Source organism: Solanum verrucosum, unplaced genomic scaffold, assembly GCF_900185275.1.
Source record: "Solanum verrucosum unplaced genomic scaffold, falcon-dt-bn FXZP01000229.1, whole genome shotgun sequence".
Taxonomy (NCBI): Eukaryota; Viridiplantae; Streptophyta; class Magnoliopsida; order Solanales; family Solanaceae; genus Solanum; species Solanum verrucosum.
The window spans coordinates 3,522,152-3,547,109 of NW_026020011.1; the positions used below are offsets into that span (position 1 = coordinate 3,522,152).

At 30.8% G+C, this 24,958-nt stretch overlaps 5 protein-coding genes across 5 annotated transcripts; all 5 read left to right on the forward strand.

Moving 5' to 3' along the window:
• The first annotated feature begins 3,020 nt into the window (after positions 1 to 3,020).
• Positions 3,021 to 3,669, forward strand: LOC125820149 (classical arabinogalactan protein 5-like). The gene has a single exon (XM_049499574.1). It carries the CDS (start codon positions 3,090 to 3,092, stop codon positions 3,498 to 3,500), a length of 411 nt encoding a protein of 136 aa, XP_049355531.1. The 5' UTR covers positions 3,021 to 3,089; the 3' UTR covers positions 3,501 to 3,669.
• Positions 3,670 to 6,388: 2,719 nt separating this feature from the next.
• On the forward strand, positions 6,389 to 6,989 carry LOC125820151 (classical arabinogalactan protein 5-like). Its single transcript, XM_049499576.1, has one exon. It carries the CDS (start codon positions 6,453 to 6,455, stop codon positions 6,834 to 6,836), a length of 384 nt encoding a protein of 127 aa, XP_049355533.1. The 5' UTR covers positions 6,389 to 6,452; the 3' UTR covers positions 6,837 to 6,989.
• A 2,015-nt stretch (positions 6,990 to 9,004) lies between these two features.
• On the forward strand, positions 9,005 to 22,991 carry LOC125820152 (classical arabinogalactan protein 5-like). Its single transcript, XM_049499577.1, has 2 exons — positions 9,005 to 9,492; positions 22,883 to 22,991. The coding sequence occupies exon 1, from the start codon at positions 9,056 to 9,058 to the stop codon at positions 9,437 to 9,439; it is 384 nt and encodes a 127-aa protein (XP_049355534.1). The 5' UTR covers positions 9,005 to 9,055; the 3' UTR covers positions 9,440 to 9,492; positions 22,883 to 22,991.
• LOC125820150 (classical arabinogalactan protein 5-like) lies at positions 18,423 to 18,973 on the forward strand. Its single transcript, XM_049499575.1, has one exon. It carries the CDS (start codon positions 18,485 to 18,487, stop codon positions 18,869 to 18,871), a length of 387 nt encoding a protein of 128 aa, XP_049355532.1. The 5' UTR covers positions 18,423 to 18,484; the 3' UTR covers positions 18,872 to 18,973.
• Positions 22,446 to 22,991, forward strand: LOC125820153 (classical arabinogalactan protein 5-like). Its single transcript, XM_049499578.1, has one exon. It carries the CDS (start codon positions 22,446 to 22,448, stop codon positions 22,827 to 22,829), a length of 384 nt encoding a protein of 127 aa, XP_049355535.1. The 3' UTR covers positions 22,830 to 22,991.
• Positions 22,992 to 24,958: the final 1,967 nt, after the last annotated feature.

The following is a 24,958-nucleotide window of genomic DNA, read 5'->3' on the forward strand; positions in this document are numbered from 1 at the left end:
AAAAAATAAATTATTTAAGCGTTAAATAGTTAAATAACATCGTAGTAGTAAATTAAAAAAATATATTTGTACCAACGGAAACATAAAGACTTCGTATGCAACTTTGATAATCACACATGTAAATGCATGGGAGCTTATAATAAGAGAAGTAAAGACAAAATGGTAGGTACTGTGAGCCTGACAATGCCAATCCACAAGTGTTCCATTAAAATATTTATTTCATCGAAATAATTTATAATTACATAAATATTTACTATAATTTTTTTTAATTTTTAGATTACGAATTTTAAAATATAAATAGTTCTTTCTTAAGCTACAGGTCAAATCATACAACATAACATAAATTGGAACCTCAAATATTGAATAAGGTAATAACACTACCAAACAAAAGCAATAACAACAAAGCTAATAATCACTATTATTTTCTCTTATACCTCCCACCAAGCGATTTCTTGCGCTTTATTTCATTTTTTAAAAAAAGAAAATGATCAATTCACTAGTTCCCTAAGTACGGACAGTTTTTATTTTTTTATATTAAAAAAAAAGGGAAAACAGAGAGAAAGTGAAAAAATTAGGCAAAAAAATGGATAATGTAACCCAATATATTTTCTCTAGCCATGTGATGAAGAGTATAATTTGAAGTATGAATGAAGTTGAGTAAATATAATTTCACTATTGATTATTTTTATTTCGAGTTTCCTTACCATCTAAGATCTGATTCTTGTGTTGTAATCTACGAAAACACTCATTCAAGTCAAATGTATGGAACAAATAATAATCATAATTAATTAGCATTTTAGTATACTATTCTAATCTTCATTTATTACTTGAACGGTGAAAAAAGAAAGTATTAAGTGAAAACTGATTCTTGTTACTTTAAGATATATAGTAACAACTCAATTGGTGGCAGAGCCAGATAAGATCGAGGGAGTTCTTTAAATGAAGAATTACATTATTTATATTTAGTTTTAAAAAAATTATGTATATATAATATTTGTTGAACTCCTTTCAACTTTTTCATGCGTTTACTTCTTCATATTCCGAACTCGTAAGTAAAAGTTCTATTCAATTAAATGCACGTGAATCATAATTTAGAAACTAAATCCACCCCCTACTTTCAAAGCATAAATATATCTAGAATGTCGTTTACATGATCACGTTACAGGATAATATATCTCATGTATGATAAAGAAACGTTAATTTTTCAAAGGCTGGCAATCAAAATTACAACCTATTTTAGTTGTTCAACAATTGAAAAGTCTTAACATGTCACTTGAATTTGGAAAAGCAAAGCTAGAACAACCCCACAATAAATTATTAATTACATTTTAAAAAATAGGTTATCATAATAATTAGGTTTAATAAACAACACTAATTTATACAGCACATGAATCAATGTTCTGTAGTTTCCCGTTGGAAGTCATCATTGGTGAGAGTGAATCTCTTTCTCAAATTAAAAAACTTAAATATTCAACAATTATATGAGAAATATTATATAATATAGTGGAAATACATCTTAAGTGTTATTTGAATTTTAAAAAGCGAAAAATAACATATATTTTGTCGCATATTAATTGTTAACTCTACTCGAAATTAATTGTTTGAAAGTAAATAATATTGATAGCATTAAAAGGATTGAGGTTATGATTTCTTAAAGAGTGTGTGAATGAAAAATGACAATTAATATGAAATGGAAAAGTAATAAATTGATGCTCCCTCTGATCAGGAAGAAATTGTATTTTAACCTTTTACATTTTGTTTCGGGATAAATTGTTTTAGGTTTTCAAGAAGGAATTAATCTTATTTTTTTGAAATTATTCTTGTTTTAATTTATGAATTTTACATTATTGAAGAACTACTTCTTTTATCAAGACATTTAATTAGAGATAAGTTAGTAAAAACACCTCTAACTTTTTTAGGAATGAGTAATTTCTTTAAAGTATGGTCAGACTAAAAATATCACTTATTTTGAAATGGAGATAGTATAATTAAGTGCGCACATACCCTTATCTTTGTTTTAATTTGTTTGTTTTACTTTCCTTTTAAATTTATTTTAAAAACATGTAGTAATTTTTTTCTTTATTTGACAACTCTTTAGTTCTAACTTTCACGTGACATATTTAAAAATAATAAATTTAAAGATATTTTAATATATTATATGTAATTTTTACATGATTCAATAAACTCTGCCTTAAGTCAAAATTTAAAAAATAATTTTTTTAAAAGTTTTAAAAATGAATAAATATTTTCCATTCTCTTAATCCAGGGTACCTCTGCTTTTTAGGTGGCCAAACACATACGAATTTTTAAATTCCCAGTCGCTAGACCAGAACGTGCCAATCATAACGGTAACCATAGTGTTTGCCAATAATTAAAATTCTGTCCTCATTTTAAATTACAATCTTTTATATTTTTTAAATTATATTAAATTAAATTACATTACATAAATTGAACCGGGTGACGGAGGATGGTATTATTAAAAAGTAATCTGAGAAACATTCAAACAAAAGTAATCAAACCAGCTGGGACTCTGGACTCAATCGTATCCCCTTTTTTCTTATTAATATTCCGTCGTTGAGTTGCCAACTAATTATTAGTCCACACTCTTATTTCAAATTAATATTATTTTTTATTTTTAATTCATTTTTTTTACAATTTTCATCTGATATCTAATATTTTTATTAAAATTAGATTAAATTTAAATTTATTTTAAAATATTTCATATTGGAGGATAAATCACTCCGTAATAGAAGTGATCCTGTACTCTTGAGGACTTGAATGTAAGATCTCTAATTAAGGAGGAAAAAATATTTATCACTCCATCACTTGGTTTAAACCGACTTCACTAAAATTAAAAATTAACTTGATCTCTAATTAAGGAGAAAAAAATACTTATCACTCCGTTACTTGGTTTAAACTGACTTCGCTAAAATAAAAAAATAAAAAAATTTCCCACATTTCCCTCCTATAAATACACTCTTTTCCTTCCCCATTTTTCAAAAATCAAAAGTAATCACAACTCATATTTCCATTTCCTCCCCTTAAACCTCTTTGTGCTTCTTCCACTCTCCTTTCTCCTTAAAGCTAAAATGGCATACTCAAAGGTGATTATTGCTCTAATGTTGGCGTTTGTCGCCGGATCTGCTTTCGCACAGGCACCAGGAGCATCTCCGGCAGCTTCTCCGAAGAGTTCTCCGGCACCGGTAGCATCACCACCAGTGGCGACTCTTCCTCCTACTACATCAACACCACCTATCGTTGCCCCTGCAAATCCTCCTACTACTGCATCTTCTCCATCCGATTCTCCATTAGCATCTCCACCAGCTCCACCAACTGCCGAGACTCCGTCGTCGTCTCCTTCCGGCGCTGCTTCTCCTCCATCCATCGCCGCCGCTCCCGGAGGTTCTCCTACCGAATCTCCTAACTCTGCTTCCTTGAACAGAGTCGCCGTCGCCGGATCTGCTGTTGCAGCTGTCTTTGCTGCTGCTTTGATGCTCTAAATCTCTGATCTGTGAGATATTTGGCATTTGCATTCGCCGGAATTGATTAGTTAGGGTTTGTTTTCCACTGTTTTTGTTACCAATTCTTTTTGAGTTTTGAGTTCTGCTGTTGATTTATTTGTACTATATATTTTTATTGTTAAATATTATTACGGGAATTTTTATTTTATTTATTGAGAGTTCTCAAATTCCGAATTTTATTTTATTTTGAAAATAAAGAGCATCGAATGACTCTATGAAATTAGGCAAATACTTTCACATTTATGAATATCATTCCTATATTTCTAACTTTTGATGAACTTTTGGTTCGATGATATTAATGAATATGGATCTCAAAAAATGTGTACTAAAATAATAAAATAATCATACCGTAAACAATATTTTTCAATACTTTGTAGCTTGCAACTGTAGATGTCTATTGATTTCGATTACTATTTACCATATTTTGTACTTTGATTATCACAATTTTTTTGGTGTGGTTACTTTTAAAAACTATTTTATCATATGTAGTATTTACCATAATTCTTGACTTTAATTACCTAGATTATGCTCACTCCATAAACTACATTAAATATTTATTATTGTTATATATTTTACACATAAATTTATATAATATAGTTAAATATATTATTTGTAATGTTTGTATAAAATTTAAAAGTGTTCTAATTATTTAAAATGATTATAAATCTATATAAGAATCTACAACTTTATTTAATAATTTAATAATCAATTTTTGGTATAGCTTGATTCTATTGGTTTAAACATGTTTTTTTAAACGAGAAATAATCAGGCACGGATGTATTATTAAATCCATAACTTTCAATTTAAAGCGTAAATTTGTATATAAAAAAAAATTAAAATTTAACTAAATAATAGATTTGAACCACCTATAATGTTAAGGTGTTATTTGATTTGAATTCAAGTTATGCTGGAATTAGTTTTGTTGAGATACATTATATTGAGATAAGTTATGATGTAATTAGTTATGCTGAGAGTAGTTTTAATTGCTTGTTTGGTTTGTCATATTCAAACTTTTATTCATTGCATAAATTTTAAGAATAAGTTGGTTGTTTACAAAAATATTCTCAACTTTATTTAGTTTATTTTTCTTTGAAAATTTTAGTTATTCATTTTTTAAAATAAAATTTTCATCTTATTTAGCTTAATTTTTTTGTCATATATTCATAAATAAAAATTCTATTTATAAAATGTAATTATTAAGGGATAATGGTCTGAAAAATACCCAACTTTGGTCGGATTTGTTGTTGCGATACTAAACTTTCATGAGGACCTATTACCTCTCTAGACTATTTAATATCGTATTTTAAACATATATATTTGCCCACGTGGACAAAAAAAAATGCAAAATTATAAATAGTAATGTGTCCATGTGGGTACATATATACCTTTAAAATACACTATTAAATTGCTCAGGGGGTAAAAAATACGGTATTAAATAGCCTAGGGAGGTAATAGGTCCTTATAAAAGTTTAGTATCGCAACAACAAATCCGATCAAAGTTGGGATATTTTTCAAACCTTATCCCAATTTTTAATCGAAAAACATATTATCATAAGAACAACGAATAATTAAGGTTGTGAATGTTGTTAGAAATTATGTTAATTTACATTAAAGTGGTGTATAAAATAGAGTTTAAGGGGGTATTTTTGTTATTTCACATTCTTTATCCCAGAATAAGTTATCCTCGGATTACTATTCCACCTCAAATGAGGGATAACTTATCCCAGGATTAATTGTTAATGTTGTGATAATTTATCTTAGCCTTTGCAACCAAATAATGTATTAAAGGTCACTTAAAAGTTATCCCGAAATTATTTCCTTTTATCCATCACACGATTCACACCAAACGACCCTTGATAGTGTTGAACTTTCCGTACAAACTGTTGGTATGACAACGAAGCAGTTAACAAGTTTTCCAACCATTACATCAAGATCTACTTGGACCAAAGAAGTTAAAAGGAGCTCTAGGGTTAGTAATTAAGCTCTGCTAGTTTGCTGGCAAGTCTGTGACCAATACACTTGTATGTAGAACAAGACAGACTTGATTAGCAACTCCCTTCCCTTCCTGCATAAGTTAGGAACTTGGTGGTCCAACAATTGATTCTTCCTAACATTTTATCAACAAGTGGTTGACATTGTATAATAGATAACCTTTAGTGAGTTCAATATTAAAAGACTGAATTCATAAAACCATGAGCGCAATATTTCCTAATTCCTATAGTTAACATTTTATTATGATAAATTAATATTTCCTTTTTTGTATAATTTATCTTAACGCTTTATTAAATTGAATCTTAAAATTAAACTAAAAAATATATCAAAACATCTTCCATCGCCTTTTTTAGGTGGCCAACGAATAGCCGCTAGCCAGACTAGAACGTGCCAATCATAACGGTAACCATAATGTTTACCAATAATTAAAATTCTGTCCTTCAGATTCTTTTTCCGAAAAAATATTCAAAAATCTTTTTACAAGAGTTTATTTTAAATATTTTGAATTTTTTATTATTTTATAAATATATAAATTTCATTTCAAAAAATTGAAGATTTAATTTCCGAACAAACTTAAATAGTTTAAATCTTAAAAAATGAAATAGAATAATAAAAAGTACTACTTGCAAAAGAAACATTCAAACAATTTAATTTTTCTAGAAAAAATTAACTCTTACACGCTAAGAAAAAATATATACAACCCAGCTGGAAACTCAAGTCACATTTCCTGTTTTCTTCCTCCGTCCTTGAGTTGTCAACTAATTATAATTAAATCACTTTACCTTTTTTTGCTAAACCGACTCCCCATATTTCACTCCTATAAATACATTCTTTTCTTTCTCAATTTTTCACAATCAACTCACATTTCCATTTCCTCTAAGGTTCTGTTTGTGCTACTTCCACTTTTCTCACTCAAAAATCTCGTTCTTAAAAACTATAATGGCATACTCAAAGGTGATTATTGCTCTGATGTTAGCATTTGTCGCCGGATCTGCTTTCGCACAAGCACCAGGAGCATCTCCGGCAGCTTCTCCGAAGAGTTCTCCGGCACCGGTGGCGACTCCTCCTCCTACGACATCAACACCACCTATCGTTGCCCCTGCAAATGCTCCTACTACTGCATCTTCTCCATCGGCATCTCCACCAGCTCCACCAACTGTCGAGACTCCGGCGTCGTCTCCTTCCGGTGCTGCTTCTCCTCCATCCATTGCTGCCGCTCCCGGAGGTTCTCCTACTGAATCTCCTAACTCTGCTTCCTTGAACAGAGTCGCTGTTGCCGGATCTGCTGTTGTAGCTGTCTTTGCTGCTGCTTTGATGCTCTAAATCTGTGATCTGTGAAATATTTTTCATTCGCCGGAATTGATGGAGTTAGGGTAGCTGATTTATTTGTATTATATATATTGTTATTGTTGAATACTATTACGGAATTCTTTATTTATTTATGGAGAGCAATATGATCATGATTTCCTCTTTGGACTTTGTTTTGTTTGAATTAAGCAAGCATAATGCAACTATGCAAGTGATCGTCTCTGTTTATTCCTCTTTCAGCTACGAGGAATTTATTAACAACAACAATAAATATAACCAAAAGACCTTATGATAACAACAAATAAAATAGTATGATAAACGAAATATAATACACAATATATGAGTATGACAATAGATAACAAAAGTAAGACAAGACAAACTCTAGCCTACGCGCTCTCTATTCCTTTCTATCTAGATGTGGTTGGTAATATAAAGTTGTATCATGTCTTGTCTAATTATCTTATTTTTTTCAACTTTTTTTGGGTTTTCTTGCATCGCCTTATTTGGTGGGTGTTTCCGCGCCCTCCTCTTCGTATGTCTATGTTTGCAACAAATTTTAAAGTGATAGAAAATAAATTACAATTACAAAAAAATGAAGAAACATAATTTTATTCATCAAGATTGCAGGTACAATTCTGTTGATCTCTTGATCTTCTCTCATAAGATATTTATCCATTGATTCGAGGGTCGTTTGTGGCGTATTTCTCTATCTAGGATGATTTGGACTTGATCTACATAATTTGAGGGCCGTTAATGACGTATTTCTCAAACTAAGATGATTTGGACTTGATCTACATAATTTGAGGGTTGTTAGTGGCGTATTTCTCAAATTAGGATGATTTGGACTTGATATTCATAATTCGAGGATCGTTAGTGGCGTATTTCTCGAATTAAGATGATTTGGATTTGATCTCTTTATGAATATGCCATGAGTTTGTGGAATATTTGAGATATTCGAGATGCCTTTTCAAGAAAATATAGTACCATTTATATAGGCATGAACTGGAGTTTAAGGTTGAGTAGTCTCCTAAAATTCTAATTAAAATTAAACACACGTTGTAGAGTCCCAACTCAAATTGAACACGTCTTGTAGAGTCCTACAAAATTTCAATATCTACAATCTAATTTATATTAGTAGTGCTTGTGCCACATTGGCTACTCTCACATTTTTTTGGACAACCTTATTACTAATCTTGTCGCTCTTAGTATATCCATACATTTATCTCAACATTCCCATTTCCACAACATGCATCTCCTAAACATGTAATTTTGACGGGTAAGCATTCCACCTTATACGAAAAGGACGGTTTAACCATCACTCTGTAAAACGACTCAGAGACAAGCCTCCATTTCATCAATATCACCCCAAATGCGATGTGTGATATCATCATCGATGTCCCTACTTCCTTGAATTACGAACCCAAGATACTTAAAATTTTCTCTCTTAGAAATAGTCCATGTGGCAAGTCTTACTTCTATGTTAAATTCATCCAATGCAACACTGAATTTTTTCTCCATATTTCATTTTAGTCATGCTCAATTTGAATGTTTTGGACTCCAAAATTTGTCTTCAAACCTTCAATCTATCATAAACTTTGTTCTCGTGTCTCATCAATAAGTGTTATGCCATCCACTAATAGGTAATAAGTAACATATATACACCATGTTAACTCTTCTTGAATAAATTGCGTTATCTCAATATAAGTGATTTTTCATGTGTGTTTCTCACTATCCAAATATTGACGGTGTGAAACTCAAAAATACAAATAATTTAAGTGTATTTTTAACTTTCAACTCTATAATTTATAAATAAAATTTGAAGAAGATAATATGTGCACAATTTTATTCCATCAATTTTAAGGAAAAGAAAAGGAAACCATATTTTTTTTGCTAATAATATAGATTCAAAATTTTATAAGAAATCAAATTTGAAAAGTAGCTGTACAAGGAAATAATCAAACAATTTTTTGTTAGAATAATTTATCTCCTCACACGCAAACAAAAGGGTAACCAGCTTGGACTCAGTCACATCTTCTGTGGTTGAGTTGTCAACTACTAATTACGAGTGCTATTTTCAATTCTAAACCGACTTACTACTAATCTAAATCTTCATTTTACCACCTATAAATACACTCTTCTCTTCTCCTTTCTTCAAAATCAAAAGTATTCACAACTCACATTTCCATTTCTTCCTCTCTGTTTGTGCTTTTTCTACTATTCTCTTAAAAGCAAAAATGGCATACTCAAAGGTGATCATTGCTCTAATGTTGGCGTTTATCGCCGGATCTGCTTTCGCACAAGCACCGGGAGCATCTCCGGCAGCTTCTCCGAAGAGTTCGCCGTCACCGGTGGCGACTCCTCCTTCAACTACATCAACACCACCTGTCTCTGCTCCTGCAAATGCTCCTACTACTGCATCTTCTCCATTGGCATCTCCACCAGCTCCACCAACTACTGAGACTCCGTCGTCGTCTCCTTCCGGTGCTGCTTCTCCTCCATCAATCGCCGCTGCTCCCGGAGGTTCTCCTACTGAATCTCCTAACTCTGCTTCCTTGAACAGAGTCGCCATCGCTGGATCTGCTGTTGTTGCTGTCTTTGCTGCTGCTTTGATGCTTTAAATCTCTGATCTGTGAGATATTTCGCATTTTTTTCATTCGCCGGAATTGATGGAGTTAGTGTAGTTGATTTATTTGTATTATATATATTGTTATTGTTGAATACTATTACGGAATTCTTTATTTATCTATGGAGAGCATTATTATTATTATTATATTATTATTATTTCCTCCTGCTCATTTCCTCGTTGGACTTTGTTTTGTTTGAATTGAGCAAGCACAAACGCGACTATGCGAGTGTTCGTCTCTGTTTATTCGTCTTTGAGCTACGAGGAATTTATTAACCACAATTAACATAACCAAAAGAAAGTATAATAACAACCAGGTGTCAAAAATAACCCAAACTTAGATAATCGGTCTAAAATTTTAAGGGTTGGATTCAAAATAATTTAAATTGGGTTCAATCTTAATCCATTCAAGCCTAACACATTTTTAAGGACCCGTTTGGCCATAGATTTCTCAAGTAATATTTGGAGAAAAAATTGACAAATAGTGTTTGTCCATACAATTTGTCATTATTTGGCAAATATCCAAATTCCCAAATACAAGTTTTTTCTAGTTGGTCAAATCTCATTATTTGGGATCTGTTAAAAATTGAAATTTTACACCAAACTTTTATCTTTTACAAAAATACATTCTATAGTAGTTGTTTACGTTGTATTACATAATTTTTTACGTGAACATCAACATAGTGATGAAATATTCAGTGGATATGAAAGTGATAATATGATTGTTGATGAAAATGATGAACAATCGACTCATCATAATGTATGGAATGATGCTTGTTGCACTCACTCCAAACCACCACATTGCTCCAGTGTCATGGACACTACTTATTATTTGTTGCAACGAAGATCCAATTGACTTGTAATACAAATGTATGGTTAGTTTTGATAGTTTTTAAAACTTACAGATATAAATCATATTTTTCTAAAAAACTGAAATATGTTTCTCAAATACTATGACCAAACACATGGTGAAATTTCACCCAAATAATATTTGCCAAAAATATTTGGAAATCTATGGCCAAACGCTAGCTAAGAGAATCCTCAATTGAGCCCAATTCAATCTCCAATTTCAACCCGTTTTAAAACTCTTTACTAAGATATGTTCTATATTAAAAGTATCAATTATTATCTATTTAACATATTTTAGGATTTACCTATCAATTTGTTACTTTTTAAAAAAAAATCTTGATCGGAAATTCGAATTGTGATTATAAAAGTTAAATATCACCATGTTAAAATTATTGAGATTAATCGAGTCAAATTGGGCGGGTCAAGACCCAACCCGTTTTTTAGCCCATTTGAACCCAACCCATTTGAGCCCATAGTAAACTTGGGCGGGTCAAGATCCAACCGATTTCTATTTCAACTCATTTTAATATCTCCAATTTCAACCTAACCCACCCATTTGACACCCCTAATAACAACGATAAAATAGTACAATAATTGAAATATAATACACAATATATGAGTATGATAATAGATAACAAAACTAAGACAAAACAAACTCTACTTCTTTCTATCTAGATGTCCTCGGTAATATAAAGTTATATCATGTCTTATTTAATTACCTTTTTTTCAATACTCTTGGTCTATCTCTAATCCTACGTATATCTCCTACATCAGCTTCTTGCACCGCCTTATTAGATGTTTACGCACCTCCTGTTTATATCTAATTCATCTTAATTTTGCTTTCCACATCTTGTCCGCCACAAAGGCTACTCCCATCTCTCACCTCCCCCCGGATAATCTTATTTCTAATTTTGTCGCTTCTAGTATATCCATACATCTATCTCAACATTCTCATCTAAGCAACATGCATCTCCTGAACATGTAAATTCTTGATTGGTAAGCATTCCACCCTATACGAAAAAGGATGGTTTAGCCATCACTCTGTAAAACTTAATTTTAAGTTTAGGCAGAGGCAGATTTAGGATATGGAGGTCGTGGGTGCCACATCGCCCAAATAAGACAAAAGGGTCGGTTCCTTTAATTTTGGGTTACAATTCGAGTTATTTATCTTTTTCAATTTTTATAAAACAAATTGATTAAACATGCATGTTAGTAATAATTTCTTTTAGACATTCTGAGATTAGAGATAACTAAGCAATTCAGTTTATTATATTTTTTAATTAGAGGTCTTATTCTCAAGGAAAAAAAATTCTCACTAAAATTTGAATTTGTATAAACCATCTAATAGTGTTAACTTAATATATTCATATTTCATTGTCTTTATGTGTTGTTGCATATATATAGTAGAGAAAGAATAAAAAATTGTTTCAACCCAACCATCTTACTTATCAAGAACGTGAAGATCGGAAGAACCTTAAAATTAAAAGAACTCTAACATAATAATATTCATCATTTTTTATTACTTATGTTTTTGAAACAAAATACAATTTAAATATATTCGTAGTAATATTTATGTGACGTTCATAATACAATACTCATTAATTAATAAAGAATACACACGTAATACTCATATCAAGAGATCAATAATTAGTGAAAGCGAAAATTAAAAAAAATTAAGAACTAATTACAAAAGGAGAGAATCAATTTGAATAAATAAAGAATAGTAGCAAATAAATAAGAACCAATGGAAAAAAAGACAAAACAAGGGAAAAAAGAAGAAGAAAGAGCTAAGAAGCCCTTCAGTTCATACGAGAGCAATCCACAAAATAATGTTGAGAGTGAGGATCGAACCCACATTGCGGGTGAGGAATCCATTTCTTTTGCCAACGGTACCTATCACCATTTTGTTCAATGGGTGGCAAATTTAATTTATAACAATTTCTTATACATATACACACACACATATATATATATATACGAAGTTTTAACCGAGATCACTGGGTGTCGTGGCACCCCCACACATACTTATAGATCCGCCCCTGAGTTTAAGTGATATCTTATTATCACACAAGACTCATAGGCAAGCCTCCATTTCATCTATGTTACCGCAATGTAATGTGTGATATCATCATCGATGTCCCACTTTCTTGAATTACGAACCCAAGATACTTAAAAAATTCTCTCAGAAATAGTCTATGTGACAAGTCTTACTTCTATGTCAGTTTCATCCAACACAACACTTAATTTGTACTCCATATTTCATTTTGGTCATGCTCAACTCAAATGTTTTGGACTCCAAAATTTATCTCCAAACCTCCAACTTATCATAAGCTTTGTCTCTCATCAATAAGTGTTATGTCATCAACTAATAAGTAATAATGAATCGTTTAGTTAGGATCAAGTTATTCCAGAATTAATTATCTTGAGATAGTTATCTTGGGATAACTTATCCCACCATGTATATGGGAGAACTTCCATCACTATGGTATAAATGGTGGGATAAGTTACCCTAAACATGACAACTAAACAAGACACCAAAATTTTATCACAGGACTATTTATTCTTATCCTCACACCAGTTGACTCCTAACATATATACGTTATGTTAACTTTTCCCGAATAAATCATGTTAAACTCATTACGAGTGATATTTCATATGTGTTTCTCACGCTCCACACAGTGTAGGGTAAAACTCAAAAAACATGGATGCTTAAGTGTATATTTGACTTTTAACTCTATAATTTATAAGTAAAATTTGAAGAAGATAATATATGCGCAGTCTTATTCCCTTTTTCAGGATTGTGAATTTTGAATAAAAGAAAACCAATCATAACGAAAACTGTTGTAGAATTAAAGCAAATAAGACAAGAAATATAGAAGATGAAAGCAATAGAAATAGGGAGACAAGAGATGAAAGCTTTTCTTATTATTCCAACTCTTCAAAGTATTCACCAAATCTTCAACTGTATACAATATGAACCCTTATGCCTCTATTTATAGTGTAGCATAAAGGCATACAGAAGATTAGTCATAAACATGACATTAACATGAATATAATAGAGAAGGTTACGGAAGTGAAAAGTTACAAGAATAATGGTTATAAAGTTGGAGGTTATGGAAGTTATAGTTATCTTCATAATGGAGGAAAGTAATGGAGATAATGGGTGAGAGTAACTTCTTTGTGTAGCGGACATCCACACTATAATATTTTATAACACTTCCCCTTGGATGTCCATAGATAATATGCCTCGTTAAAATCTTACTAGGAAAAAACCATGTGGAAAAAAATCCTAGTGAAGGAAAAAGAGTACACATATCGTTTAATACGCTTTGAATGTTGCCTTGTTAAAAACCTTACCAGGAAAACCTAATTGGGATAAAACTATGGTTAAGGAAAAGAGTACAACGCGTATTTTTCTCCCCCTGATAAAATTTTACTTGATATCTTGGAGATGATGTATTCCAATTTTGTATCACAACTTCTCAAATATTGATGTTGGCAATCCTTAGTGAATATGTTTACAAGATTATCACTTGAATGAGCCTTTGAACATCAATCTCACCATTTTGTTGAAAATCATGTGTGAAAAAAACTTTTGGTGAAATATGCTTTGTCCGATCTCTTTTGATTGTATCCTCTTTTCGATTGAGCTATATATTATTTTCGAATATGGTGGCTGAAATATCCTTTTAAAAAGAAAATCACATATTTTCTGAATATGATAGATCATGATTCCAACCAAACGCACTCCCAACTTAATTCATAGATCAATATTATTTCTGCATGATTTGAAGAAGTGGTTACTAATGTGATTCTTTGAATTTTCAAGATATTGTTGTGTCTCCATTTGTAAATAATAATCCATTTCCGATCGAGCTTTATGCAAATCAAATAAATATTCTGCATCTACATAATCAAATCATTTCTGACTCGGGGATTGACCATTTCAATTTTATTGCAACTCATCTTTTCTTCTGAAAGAAAATCACACATCTTTTATGTGTTGAGTCACTTGCTTTGTTAGTTTCTTGTCATAACGTAAATGATAATATGACAATCCTTTCACATAACTTTCGATATGTATATCAAATAATCTTCTAGTATTTGTATAACCAACAATCTGTAAGTGCACCAATTGCACTAATACATGACATTTTAAATCATTTTCATGAGATCAAAAAGATTTTTTTCTCTTTGTTAAGCAGTCTCAAAACCATTGGGTACTCAATGGAATTGCTTTAAGACCTTTTAAATCCTTTAAGGATTTTCATATAACCTTCATCGTCTAGTTGGACATAATAATCATTCATTATGCATATTTAAGTATTTCATTTATTGCCAGACTGAAACAAGTCTCATTGCATCCACCTCTGGAGAATATATCTCCATTTAATAATGTCGGGATTTTTGTGAAAACCTTTTATTCCCCAAGGCACAAACTGCACTTTACATCTTACGATTATACTTTCGCACAATGATTCATTTGTACCACGCTGACATTATATTTTGATCCATGAACTATAAGATCAAAAACATCACTTTTCTAAGTGAAACAAAATATACTTGAATAGTGCCAATCATTTATCTGTCCACACTATATGACAAATTCAAATTTAAGATCCTCGTAACCATTTATAGCAATGTGTGCTACTTCATATCAAAGATACCGTCGATGGTCATTTTGATATCGATTTCAATACGACATAACTTATCAAGATCTCTTCATTTTTCATCATTTTCATATACCTGAACTTTTACCAAGGTTTTATGAAGTGTTATGTCATAGTGCTCTTTCAAAACACTTACCTCATTATCATAACCATTTTAATAATTTGCTCATCTCCTTCCTCAAAGAGTTTTACGTTTGGAATCGATTGGTCTATCACGCTTCTGGTGTACCATAGACTCTGTGCTTCAAGGACTATTTATTGTAGCATTTGCAGCTTAATTAAAATATTGGGTCAACAAATACATCTGTTAAATTATTTGCAACATTTTGTAAATGAATTATCTCTTGAACTTCAAGTTCACATTTTTTTAACGAGGATCTAGATAATTCACCCTACACATAATTTTCAGCTGCTAAACATATCTCCCCCTAATGTTAGGAAATCTAATATTTACCCCAACCTCATTTGGGGATCCATCTTTGTGCATGGTGGAGCAATAAAATCATGTGTACACATCAAATTTTTAGATGGAAATTATTTGGTTCCTGACCCTGAACCAAATATGATGGGGGAACCTTGTTGGCTTGATGCATACATGTTAAATAAATTCATCTCATACCAAATTTTATTTGAGAGATTTGATCTCATAATCAGTGGTCTAGCTATAATTGGAGGCAAACAATTTCTGCTAAATCAACCAGTATTATCAACATAATTTTATAGTTTGGAACTGTGCTCTTAATTTAACAATATGAGCAAACAACCTTACAAAAACCAATTTGTAAGTTGATACAAATGCACATGTGACCAAACCATAGATGCATCTATTAAATCATAATAGTAAGCGGTCCACATGGCAAGTGAACTGACCTATATTCACCTTTTTACATGTTTCAAATAATTTCAGGGGATACAATCCCAAGCTTAGCTGGTACAATGATCATTTTATCATGAGAACAAGCAACACAAGAGAATTCTTGAAGAATATTTTATTTCTTCAAACATATAGTCACATGAATTCTCAATTTCTTTTGCATCACATTTGAATCGGAATGACCAACCGATTATGCCAACTGATATTTATTCTAGTAAACTTCTAGTTTACTTTTGCATGTGATTCCATCATCGTGCCCATATTTGTATACAACAAACAACGGGAAAAAATGGATAATCTTATACATAAATATTTATAACCCACTTTGGTTGTACTAATTTGAAGATATTAAATCTTTTCATAATTTCTAGTCTCAATATTTTCAATTCTTCCGAAACTTAAAAAGTTTCTTTTGAGACTTAATACAACCCCAATATTATGAACAATTTCATTCCTCCGGATAGTAACAAATTATCCCTTGCAGAGCTCTCAATTAATTTTGTGTACTACCACAAATTTCACAACGCCATTCTTATGGTGACCATCTCCTTCAAGGAGAAAATTATTATTATTGTCATGGTTAAAATTATCACATGCAAGACTTATTTCTTGACAACCAATGACAAATTTGTGTTGCCAGACAACAATATTTATTTTGGTCATGGTCACAACCTTTATAGGAAGGAATTATTTCTTTCTTTGTCCTTCAATAGTTCATAATTTAACATACCACAATATTTGTGTAGTACTTAAAGTATATGACTAAATGACCATTTATGTCAAAATATTTATTTTCAATCTCTCAAACCTCTTGTAGAGGTGAGATGTGACATTTATCCAACAATATATGAACATGTTCTTATCCATAAGAACACAAGTCACATTTTCTTTAAGAAATGGACCATAATCATTTGAACATGCTCCATAAGTTTTTATTAGAAACTCATTGTCATGCTTTCACATTTATCAAATTTATCTGACTCACCTCAACATCACTTTAAGAGGTCAAATGTATCAAATGTACTACCACTTTGTATTCCTATATTTTGATGGAGGGTTTACAAAACTTTTCAAATTAGGTTGCACCAACAATAATGTGGCCAATAACTTTTCATACCACTTTAATGGATAAAAATTACCTTCACATTTTGAAGGATCATTTTAAGAACCCATATTGTTCTTCCTTTTAATTACCATCATGATAACCATTAACATTTTACCACGCCTATATTCATACATTAAATCACTAGTCATCTTTCAGACATATTATACACTGCTATCACATTCACATAAGAGAATAGAGCAAATCAATTGGGTGGATTTCATGACTTTTCACCAAAAGTTCATCATTTTGCCTTAGTCATCATCATATTATCACTATAGTGCATTAGGACTTAAACTCAATGTCTTGTCCATATAAAGAAGCCTTAGCCCATAAATCAATGGGACTTGAACCCAACATATTATTATCATGATGCACCGAGACTTTAACTCAATGCCTTACCCACCTGGTGCGATGAAACTTGAATTCATCATCTTACGCTCAATCATTGTCTTAATAAACCAAAGCATTACCAAAAAATAAATATCGAAACCCATAAATATAATCTGAATTTGACTTAAAACATAAGAAAAATGAACAAAATCAATTAATTAGAACTACAAGTTGGAATCATGTAAAAGTCTCATGTTAAAATGAATTAAAACCTTTTAACAATCCTTCTCAATATTGTTACGAAGATTTAACATAATTTACTAACCATTTTAAAATAGCCACAAAACAAGCTTTTTTAGTACAAATAATATATAGGATATGAAGTATACCTTGCATGAAGAATTACTAGGATAATTCATAAAAATCAAGAAATATCTACCATTGATTCTTGACGGAGAATGAGCTACTTGTGTTGATAACGTGTTGTAAAATTAAAACAAAATAAGACAAGAAATATAGAAGATGAAAGCAATAGAAATAGGGAGACAAGAGATGAGAGTTTTTCTTATTATTCCAACTCTTCAAAGTATTCACCAAATCTTCAAGTGTACACAATATGAACCCTTATGCCTCTATTTATAGTGTAACATAGAGGCATACAAAAAGTTAGTCATAAACATGACATTAACATGAATATAATGAAGGAGGTTATGGAAGTAAAAGGTTACAAGAATAATAGTTATAAAGTTGGAGGTTATGTTTATCTTCATAATAGAGGAAAGTAATGGAGATAATGAGTGAGAGTAACTTCTTGGTGTAGTGAACATCCACACTATAATATTTTATAACAAAAAACCATATTTTTTTGCTAATAATTTATATTCAAAATTTTATAAGAAATCAAATTTGAAAAGTAGTTGTACAAAGAAATATTCAAACAATTTTTTGTTAGAATAATTTTCTTCACACGCAAACAAAAGCGTAACCAGCTTGGACTCAGTCACATCTTCTGTGGTTGAGTTGTCAACTACTAATTACGAGTGCTATTTTCAATTCTAAACCGACTTACTACTAATCTAAATATTCATTTTCCCACCTATAAATACACTCTTCTCTTCTCCTTTTCTTCAAAATAAAAAAGTATTCACAAATCATATTAACATTTCCTCCTCTGTTTGTACTTCTTCTACTACTTTTCTCTTAAAAGCTAAAATGGCACACTCAAAGGTAATCATTGCTCTAATGTTGGCATTAATCGCCGGATCTGCTTTCGCACAAGCACCGGGAGCATCTCCGGCAGCTTCTCCGAAGAGTTCTCCGGCACCGGTGGCGACTCCTCCTCCTACAACATCAACACCACCTATCGTTGCCCCTGCAAATGCTCCTACTACTGCATCCGATTCTCCATTGGCATCTCCTCCAGCTCCACCAACTTCCGAGACTCCGGCGTCGTCTCCTTCCGGTGCTTCTTCTCCTCCATCTATTGCCGCCGCTCCCGGAGGTTCTCCTACTGAATCTCCTAACTCTGCTTCCTTGAACAGAGTCGCCGTTGCCGGATCTGCTGTTGTAGCTATCTTTGCTGCTGCATTGATGCTCTAAATCTATGATCTGTGAAATATTTTGCATTTTTCATTCGCCGGAATTGATGGAGTTAGTGTAGTTGATTTATTTGTATTATATTGTTATTGTTGAATACTATTATACTCTCTCTGTCCACTTTTATTTGTCATGTTGCGTTTTTCGAAAGTCAATTTGATTAATTTTTAAAGTTAAATTAAATTACGTTAATTCGATATTTTTTTTAAAAAAAGTAGATATTCAAAAACTATATGAAAAGTACTATAAGTTACAATTTTTTGCATATCAATATGATGAAAATATACATCGTAAAATGTTGGTCAAAGTTCTTATTGTTTGACTTTAAAAAAGGAAACCATGACAATTAATTGTGGACGGAGGTAGTAGAATTCTTTATTTATTTATGGAAAGCATTATGATTATGATTTCCTCTTTTTCATTTCCTCGTTGTACTTTGTTTTGTGTGGTCGCCCCTCTGTTTATTCCTCTTTGAGCTACGAGGAATTTATTAACATAACCAAAAGAAAGTAAAATAGCAACAATAAAATAGTATGATAAAATATAGGGAAAAAGGTCTGATACACTTCTCAACTTTGCTATTTGGAGCTGATATGCCCCTCGTTATGGAAGTGGTTCATATATACCCTTACTGTTATACAAACGGCTCACATATATTCCTACCGTTACAAAATGAGCTCACATATACCCTTCATTTAACGGAAGTGAAAAAATTAGTTTTAAATTTATATTTTTGACTTTTAATTTTTTTTAAAAAAATTATTTAGGGGTATATATGATTCTTCTAGCAAAGTTCTAGGTATATTTTAATCTTTTTCGTACATAAATTATTTTTTGACTTTTTTGATTATCATTATTTGAGTTTCTTATTCTTATTTTATTTTTTTCTTTCATTCCTTATTGTAAAGAAAAAAAATTAAAACTATTTTTTTTGGATATATTATAATTTAAAACTATTTTTTTTTCTATATTGTAATTTAATTTTTGTATTTTAAAAAAAAAATTGGTCATCTATAACATGTTTTACAAGAAGATTAGTGAACATAAATAAATTTGACCATCAAAATAATAAATCTAAATTAATCATTGAAACAAAAAAAGTCAAAAAAAATATGTTTGAGGAGGATAGAATATACCCATTATGGTGTTATATATATATATTATTTTTTTTAAAAATAAAATAAAATAAAACTAAAATTAATTTTTTTCATTTCCGTTAGAGGAAAAGGGTATATGTGAGCCATTTGAATATAATCAGGGGTATATATGAGTCACTTTCATAAAGAGGGGTATATCAGCTCTAAATGACAAAGTTGAGGGATATATCAGACCCTTTTCCCTAAAATATAATACACAATATATGAGTATGACAATAGATAAAAGTAAGACGATACAAACTCTATCCCTACTAATCTTCTATGCTAATATCTGATATTTTTACTCCTTTCTATTTAGATGTTTTTGATAATATGAAATTGTATCATGTCTTATCTAAATACTTTTTTTCAATATATTTTCCGGTCTACCTCTAATCCTACGTGTATCTCCTACATCAGCCTCTTGCACCACCATGTTGGGCGTTTGCGTATGTCTATTTCATCTCATGCAGTTTTACTTTCCACTTCTTGTCCGTCACAGAAGCTATTCCCACCCTCTCCTAGATGACCTTATTTCTAATTTTGTCACTCCTAGTATATCCACACATTTATCTTGACATCTCATCTCCACAACATGCATCTTAAGCATTTCACTCTATACGAAAAGACCGGTTTAACCATCATTTTGTAAAACTTACCTTTAAGTTTAGGTAGTATCTTATTATCACACAAGACTTAGAGACAAGTCTCCATTTCATCCATGTCACCCCAATGCAATGTGTGATATCATCATTGATGTCCCTACTTTCTTGAATTACAAATTCAAGATACTTAAAACTCTTTCTTAGAAATAGTTTGTGTGGCAAGTCTTACTTTTATGTCAGCTTCATCCACCGCAACACTGAATTTGTATCCATATTTTAGTTTGATCATGCTCAACTTAAATATTTTGGACTCTAAAATTTGTCTCGAAACCTCCAACCTATTATAAACTTTGTCCCGTGTCTCATCAATAAGTGTTATGTCTTCCACTAATAAGTAATAACATATATGCATCATGTTCACTCTTTCTGAAGTAATCTCGTTAACTCATTATGAGTGATATTTCATGTGTGTTTCTCACGCTCCAAATAATATAGGTGTAAAACTAAAAAATGAAGATAGTTTAAGTGTATTTATGAATTTTAACTTTATAATTTATAAGTAAAATTTAAAGAAGATAATCATGAAAAAGATCAAATATGCCATTAAACAATGTGAAAGGAACAAAAATGTCCTATGTTTATAGTTTGGCTCAAAAATGCCCTTACCGTCAATATTTTGGTTCAAAATGCACTTGCAGTCAATACTTTGGTAAAAAATGTCCCTACAGTTGTAAAATGGGTCAAAAATGTCATTTTTCGAATAAATATATATATATATATATATATATAAAAAAATTTTTTATTTTTTATTTTTTATTTTTTTTTCTTGTTAAACACAACTTCTTCATAATAAAAATATCATTAAAGAATACTATTCTTGTTCTTCTAAAATCACTTTAACAAATAAAAATGTAGGAAATATTTGTTTCTTCTTAATCACATTTTAGCAATTAAAATAGAATAACTTCATGTACCCTTTCGACAAATAATATATGTCATATATATAAGATCATAGTATATCCATTATTAATCTATATTTATATAAAGATAAAAAATATTTTCATTTTTTACTTTTTTATGAATTGAAATAAGATAAACATTTGCTAATTTTTTTTAAAAAAATATTATTAGAAAAAGAATGTGTTAAAAAGAAAATAATAATATATTTATTTGAAAAATGAGCATTTTTGGCCCATTAAATAACAATAAGCGTATTTTTGGACCAAAATATTGACGTCAAGAGCATTTTGAACCAAACTACAAATCAATGACATTTTTGATCCTTCACATAGTTTAAGGGCATTTTTGAACTAAAATATTAATGGTAAGGACATTTTTTATCAAAATTATAAACGGAGGACATTTTTATTTTCTTTCACATAGTTTAAAGACATTTTTGACCATTTTTCCAAGATAATATATGCACAATCTTATCCCTCTTTCTCGATGGTGAAATTTTGAAGAAAAGAAAACCAATCGTAATGGAAACCATATCTGTTTGCTAATAATTTCGATTCGAAATTTTATAAGAAATAAAATTTGAAAAGTAGTTGTACAAAGAAATATTCAAACAATTTTTTGTTAGAATAATTTATCTCTTCACACGCAAAACAAAAATGTAACCAGCTTGGACTCGGTCATATCTTCTGTCGTTGAGTTGTTACGAGTGCTATTTTCAATTCTAAACCGACTTACTACTAATCTAAATATTCATTTTCCCACCTATAAATACACTCTTCTCTTCTTCTTTCTTCAAAATCAAAAGTATTCACAACTCACATTTCCATTTCCTCCTCTCTGTTTGTGCTTTTTCTACTTTTCTCTTAAAAAGCAAAAATGGCATACTCAAAGGTGATCATTGCTCTAATGTTGGCGTTTATCGCCGGATCTGCTTTCGCACAAGCACCGGGAGCATCTCCGGCAGCTTCTCCGAAGAGTTCGCCGTCACCAGTGGCGACTCCTCCTTCAACTACATCAACACCACCTGTCTCTGCTCCTGCAAATGCTCCTACTACTGCATCTTCTCCATTGGCATCTCCACCAGCTCCACCAACTACTGAGACTCCGTCGTCGTCTCCTTCCGGTGCTGCTTCTCCTCCATCAATCGCCGCTGCTCCCGGAGGTTCTCCTACTGAATCTCCAAACTCTGCTTCCTTGAACAGAGTCGCCGTCGCCGGATCTGCTGTTGTTGCTGTCTTTGCTGCTGCTTTGATGCTTTAAATCTCTGATCTGTGAGATATTTCGCATTTTTTTCATTCGCCGGAATTGATGAGTTCACGCTTTTATTTATGGTTTAGATATAGTTTCACTACAGCTATTGATTGATTTATTTGTATTATATTTTTATTGTTAAATATTATTACGGGATTCTTTGTTTATTTATGGAGAGCATTATGTTTCTCATTTCCGTTTTAACTTTGTGTTCTTTGAATAAGCAAAGCATACAATATGAAGGAAAAAAAAAATTATTCGAATGAATTATTATAGATTAGTAGATTACACGCCTAAACCAACACAACCGCAATTAATTCATATTTTTTTTCAGAAAGACAAACTTGATTTCTAAAATCTCTATATAATTAATAATAACAAAATCTTAACCATTAATGCAAAAATAGCAAATGTGAATACTGTTTACTGTAAAAACTGTTTATCATCAGTCTTCCATTTATTGACTAGAATATTTTCACTATAAAATATGAAAGGTTATTTTTTTTTACCGTTCGATACATTATTTGAGAAAGATTATTGCATATGTTACTTCCTACCATCCAAATATATGATAGGTTATAATAATATATCCCCTTTGCCCATTTTAATTGTTATTATTGTGTTTTTAAAAGTTAATTTGACTAATTTTCAAGTTAAATTAGATTATATTAATTTGATATTTTAAATATTTAAAAACTATATGAAAAGTATTATATGCAATTTTTTGCATATCAATATGATAAAAAATACATCATAAAATATTAGTTAAAGTTCTATAATTTGAGTAAAAAAAAGGAAACGATTAAAAGTGAAGGTAGTAATATATTTTGCAGATATCGAATCAAACATAAAGCTTTTTACAATACTTTATTCGTATGCTCTTTCATTTATATGCCAATTTCTTTTTTAAGTTCCGTCCAAAAAAAAATCTTGGCCTTTTGTAATTGAAAATGATTTTATTTCAATTTTTTTTATATTTAATATAATTACTTATAAAAACATAAATAATTAAAGGGAAAATTGTATATAATAGCAAACTATTAATTTAAATTAAATGCTATAAATATAGTTTGATTTAATTGTACCTCATAGCATACTGTTGTTATTTCACCCTCTCCTGGTGAATCTCGCTCGCCACTCTCGTTCTCTCCCTTGCCTCTCTCGTTTTTATATAAACGCAAGTGTATAAAGTGTGTTTGTGTTTGTATAAAGCGACAAAAAATTGTATATATACATATATTTTCGTTCCCCTCTCTCCCCTCTACCAGATCTCGCTCGCCACTCTCCCATATCTCGCTCTCTCACTCACCTCTCTCACTTTATACAAAAAACGCAAATTGTATAAAATGTGTTTGACTTTGTATAAAACGAGAGAAAATTGTATATATACATATATTTTCGTTCCCCTCTCTCCCCTCTCCCAGATCTCGCTCTCTCACTCGCCTCTCTCACTTTATACAAAAACGCAAATGTATAAAATGCGTGAAAATTGTATATCTACATATATTTTCGTTCCCCTCTCTCCCCTCTCCCAGATCTCGCTTGCTCACTCGCCTCTCTCACTTTATACAATTGATCTTTTTGTATATGTATACCAAAACAGATTATACAACTGCTTTCTTTTGTATTTGTATAGCGAAATATACATATTTATGTTTGCTAGAGCGCAATTATGCAAACTTTGCTATAACATACAAATATGAATTTTGTGTTTGCTATATGTGAAAGTTGCTCATAATTAAAAAGTGTTGTAGATTATAATTTTTAATTTTTTTTCTTCTCTTTAGTAAATTTAATACCTAAATAATATACAGTAATACATAAATTAAAACACAGAAAGTTATACTATATTTTATATGATTTCTAAATTGTACAAATACAAATAATGTTCGACTACATCATCAAAATAAAAAAACTTTAACCATCAAAATTTGGACTTATATTACTCCCTCGTTCCATTTTATACTACACCCTTTCCTCTTTAGTCCGTTTTAAAAAGAATGTTATCTTACTATAATTAGAAATAAATTAACTTCAAAATATCATTTTATCCTTAATACATAATTTTCAACCATAAAAATATCTACGAATTATTTTAGACCACAAATTCTAAACAAATGGTAATGGGAAGGAGGGGT

Bases quoted from the DNA above. Each gene is read 5' to 3' on its own strand.
- LOC125820149 (XM_049499574.1), top strand. From the start codon at position 3,090: ATGGCATACTCAAAGGTGATTATTGCTCTAATGTTGGCGTTTGTCGCC.
- LOC125820151 (XM_049499576.1), top strand. From the start codon at position 6,453: ATGGCATACTCAAAGGTGATTATTGCTCTGATGTTAGCATTTGTCGCC.
- LOC125820152 (XM_049499577.1), top strand. From the start codon at position 9,056: ATGGCATACTCAAAGGTGATCATTGCTCTAATGTTGGCGTTTATCGCC.
- LOC125820150 (XM_049499575.1), top strand. From the start codon at position 18,485: ATGGCACACTCAAAGGTAATCATTGCTCTAATGTTGGCATTAATCGCC.
- LOC125820153 (XM_049499578.1), top strand. From the start codon at position 22,446: ATGGCATACTCAAAGGTGATCATTGCTCTAATGTTGGCGTTTATCGCC.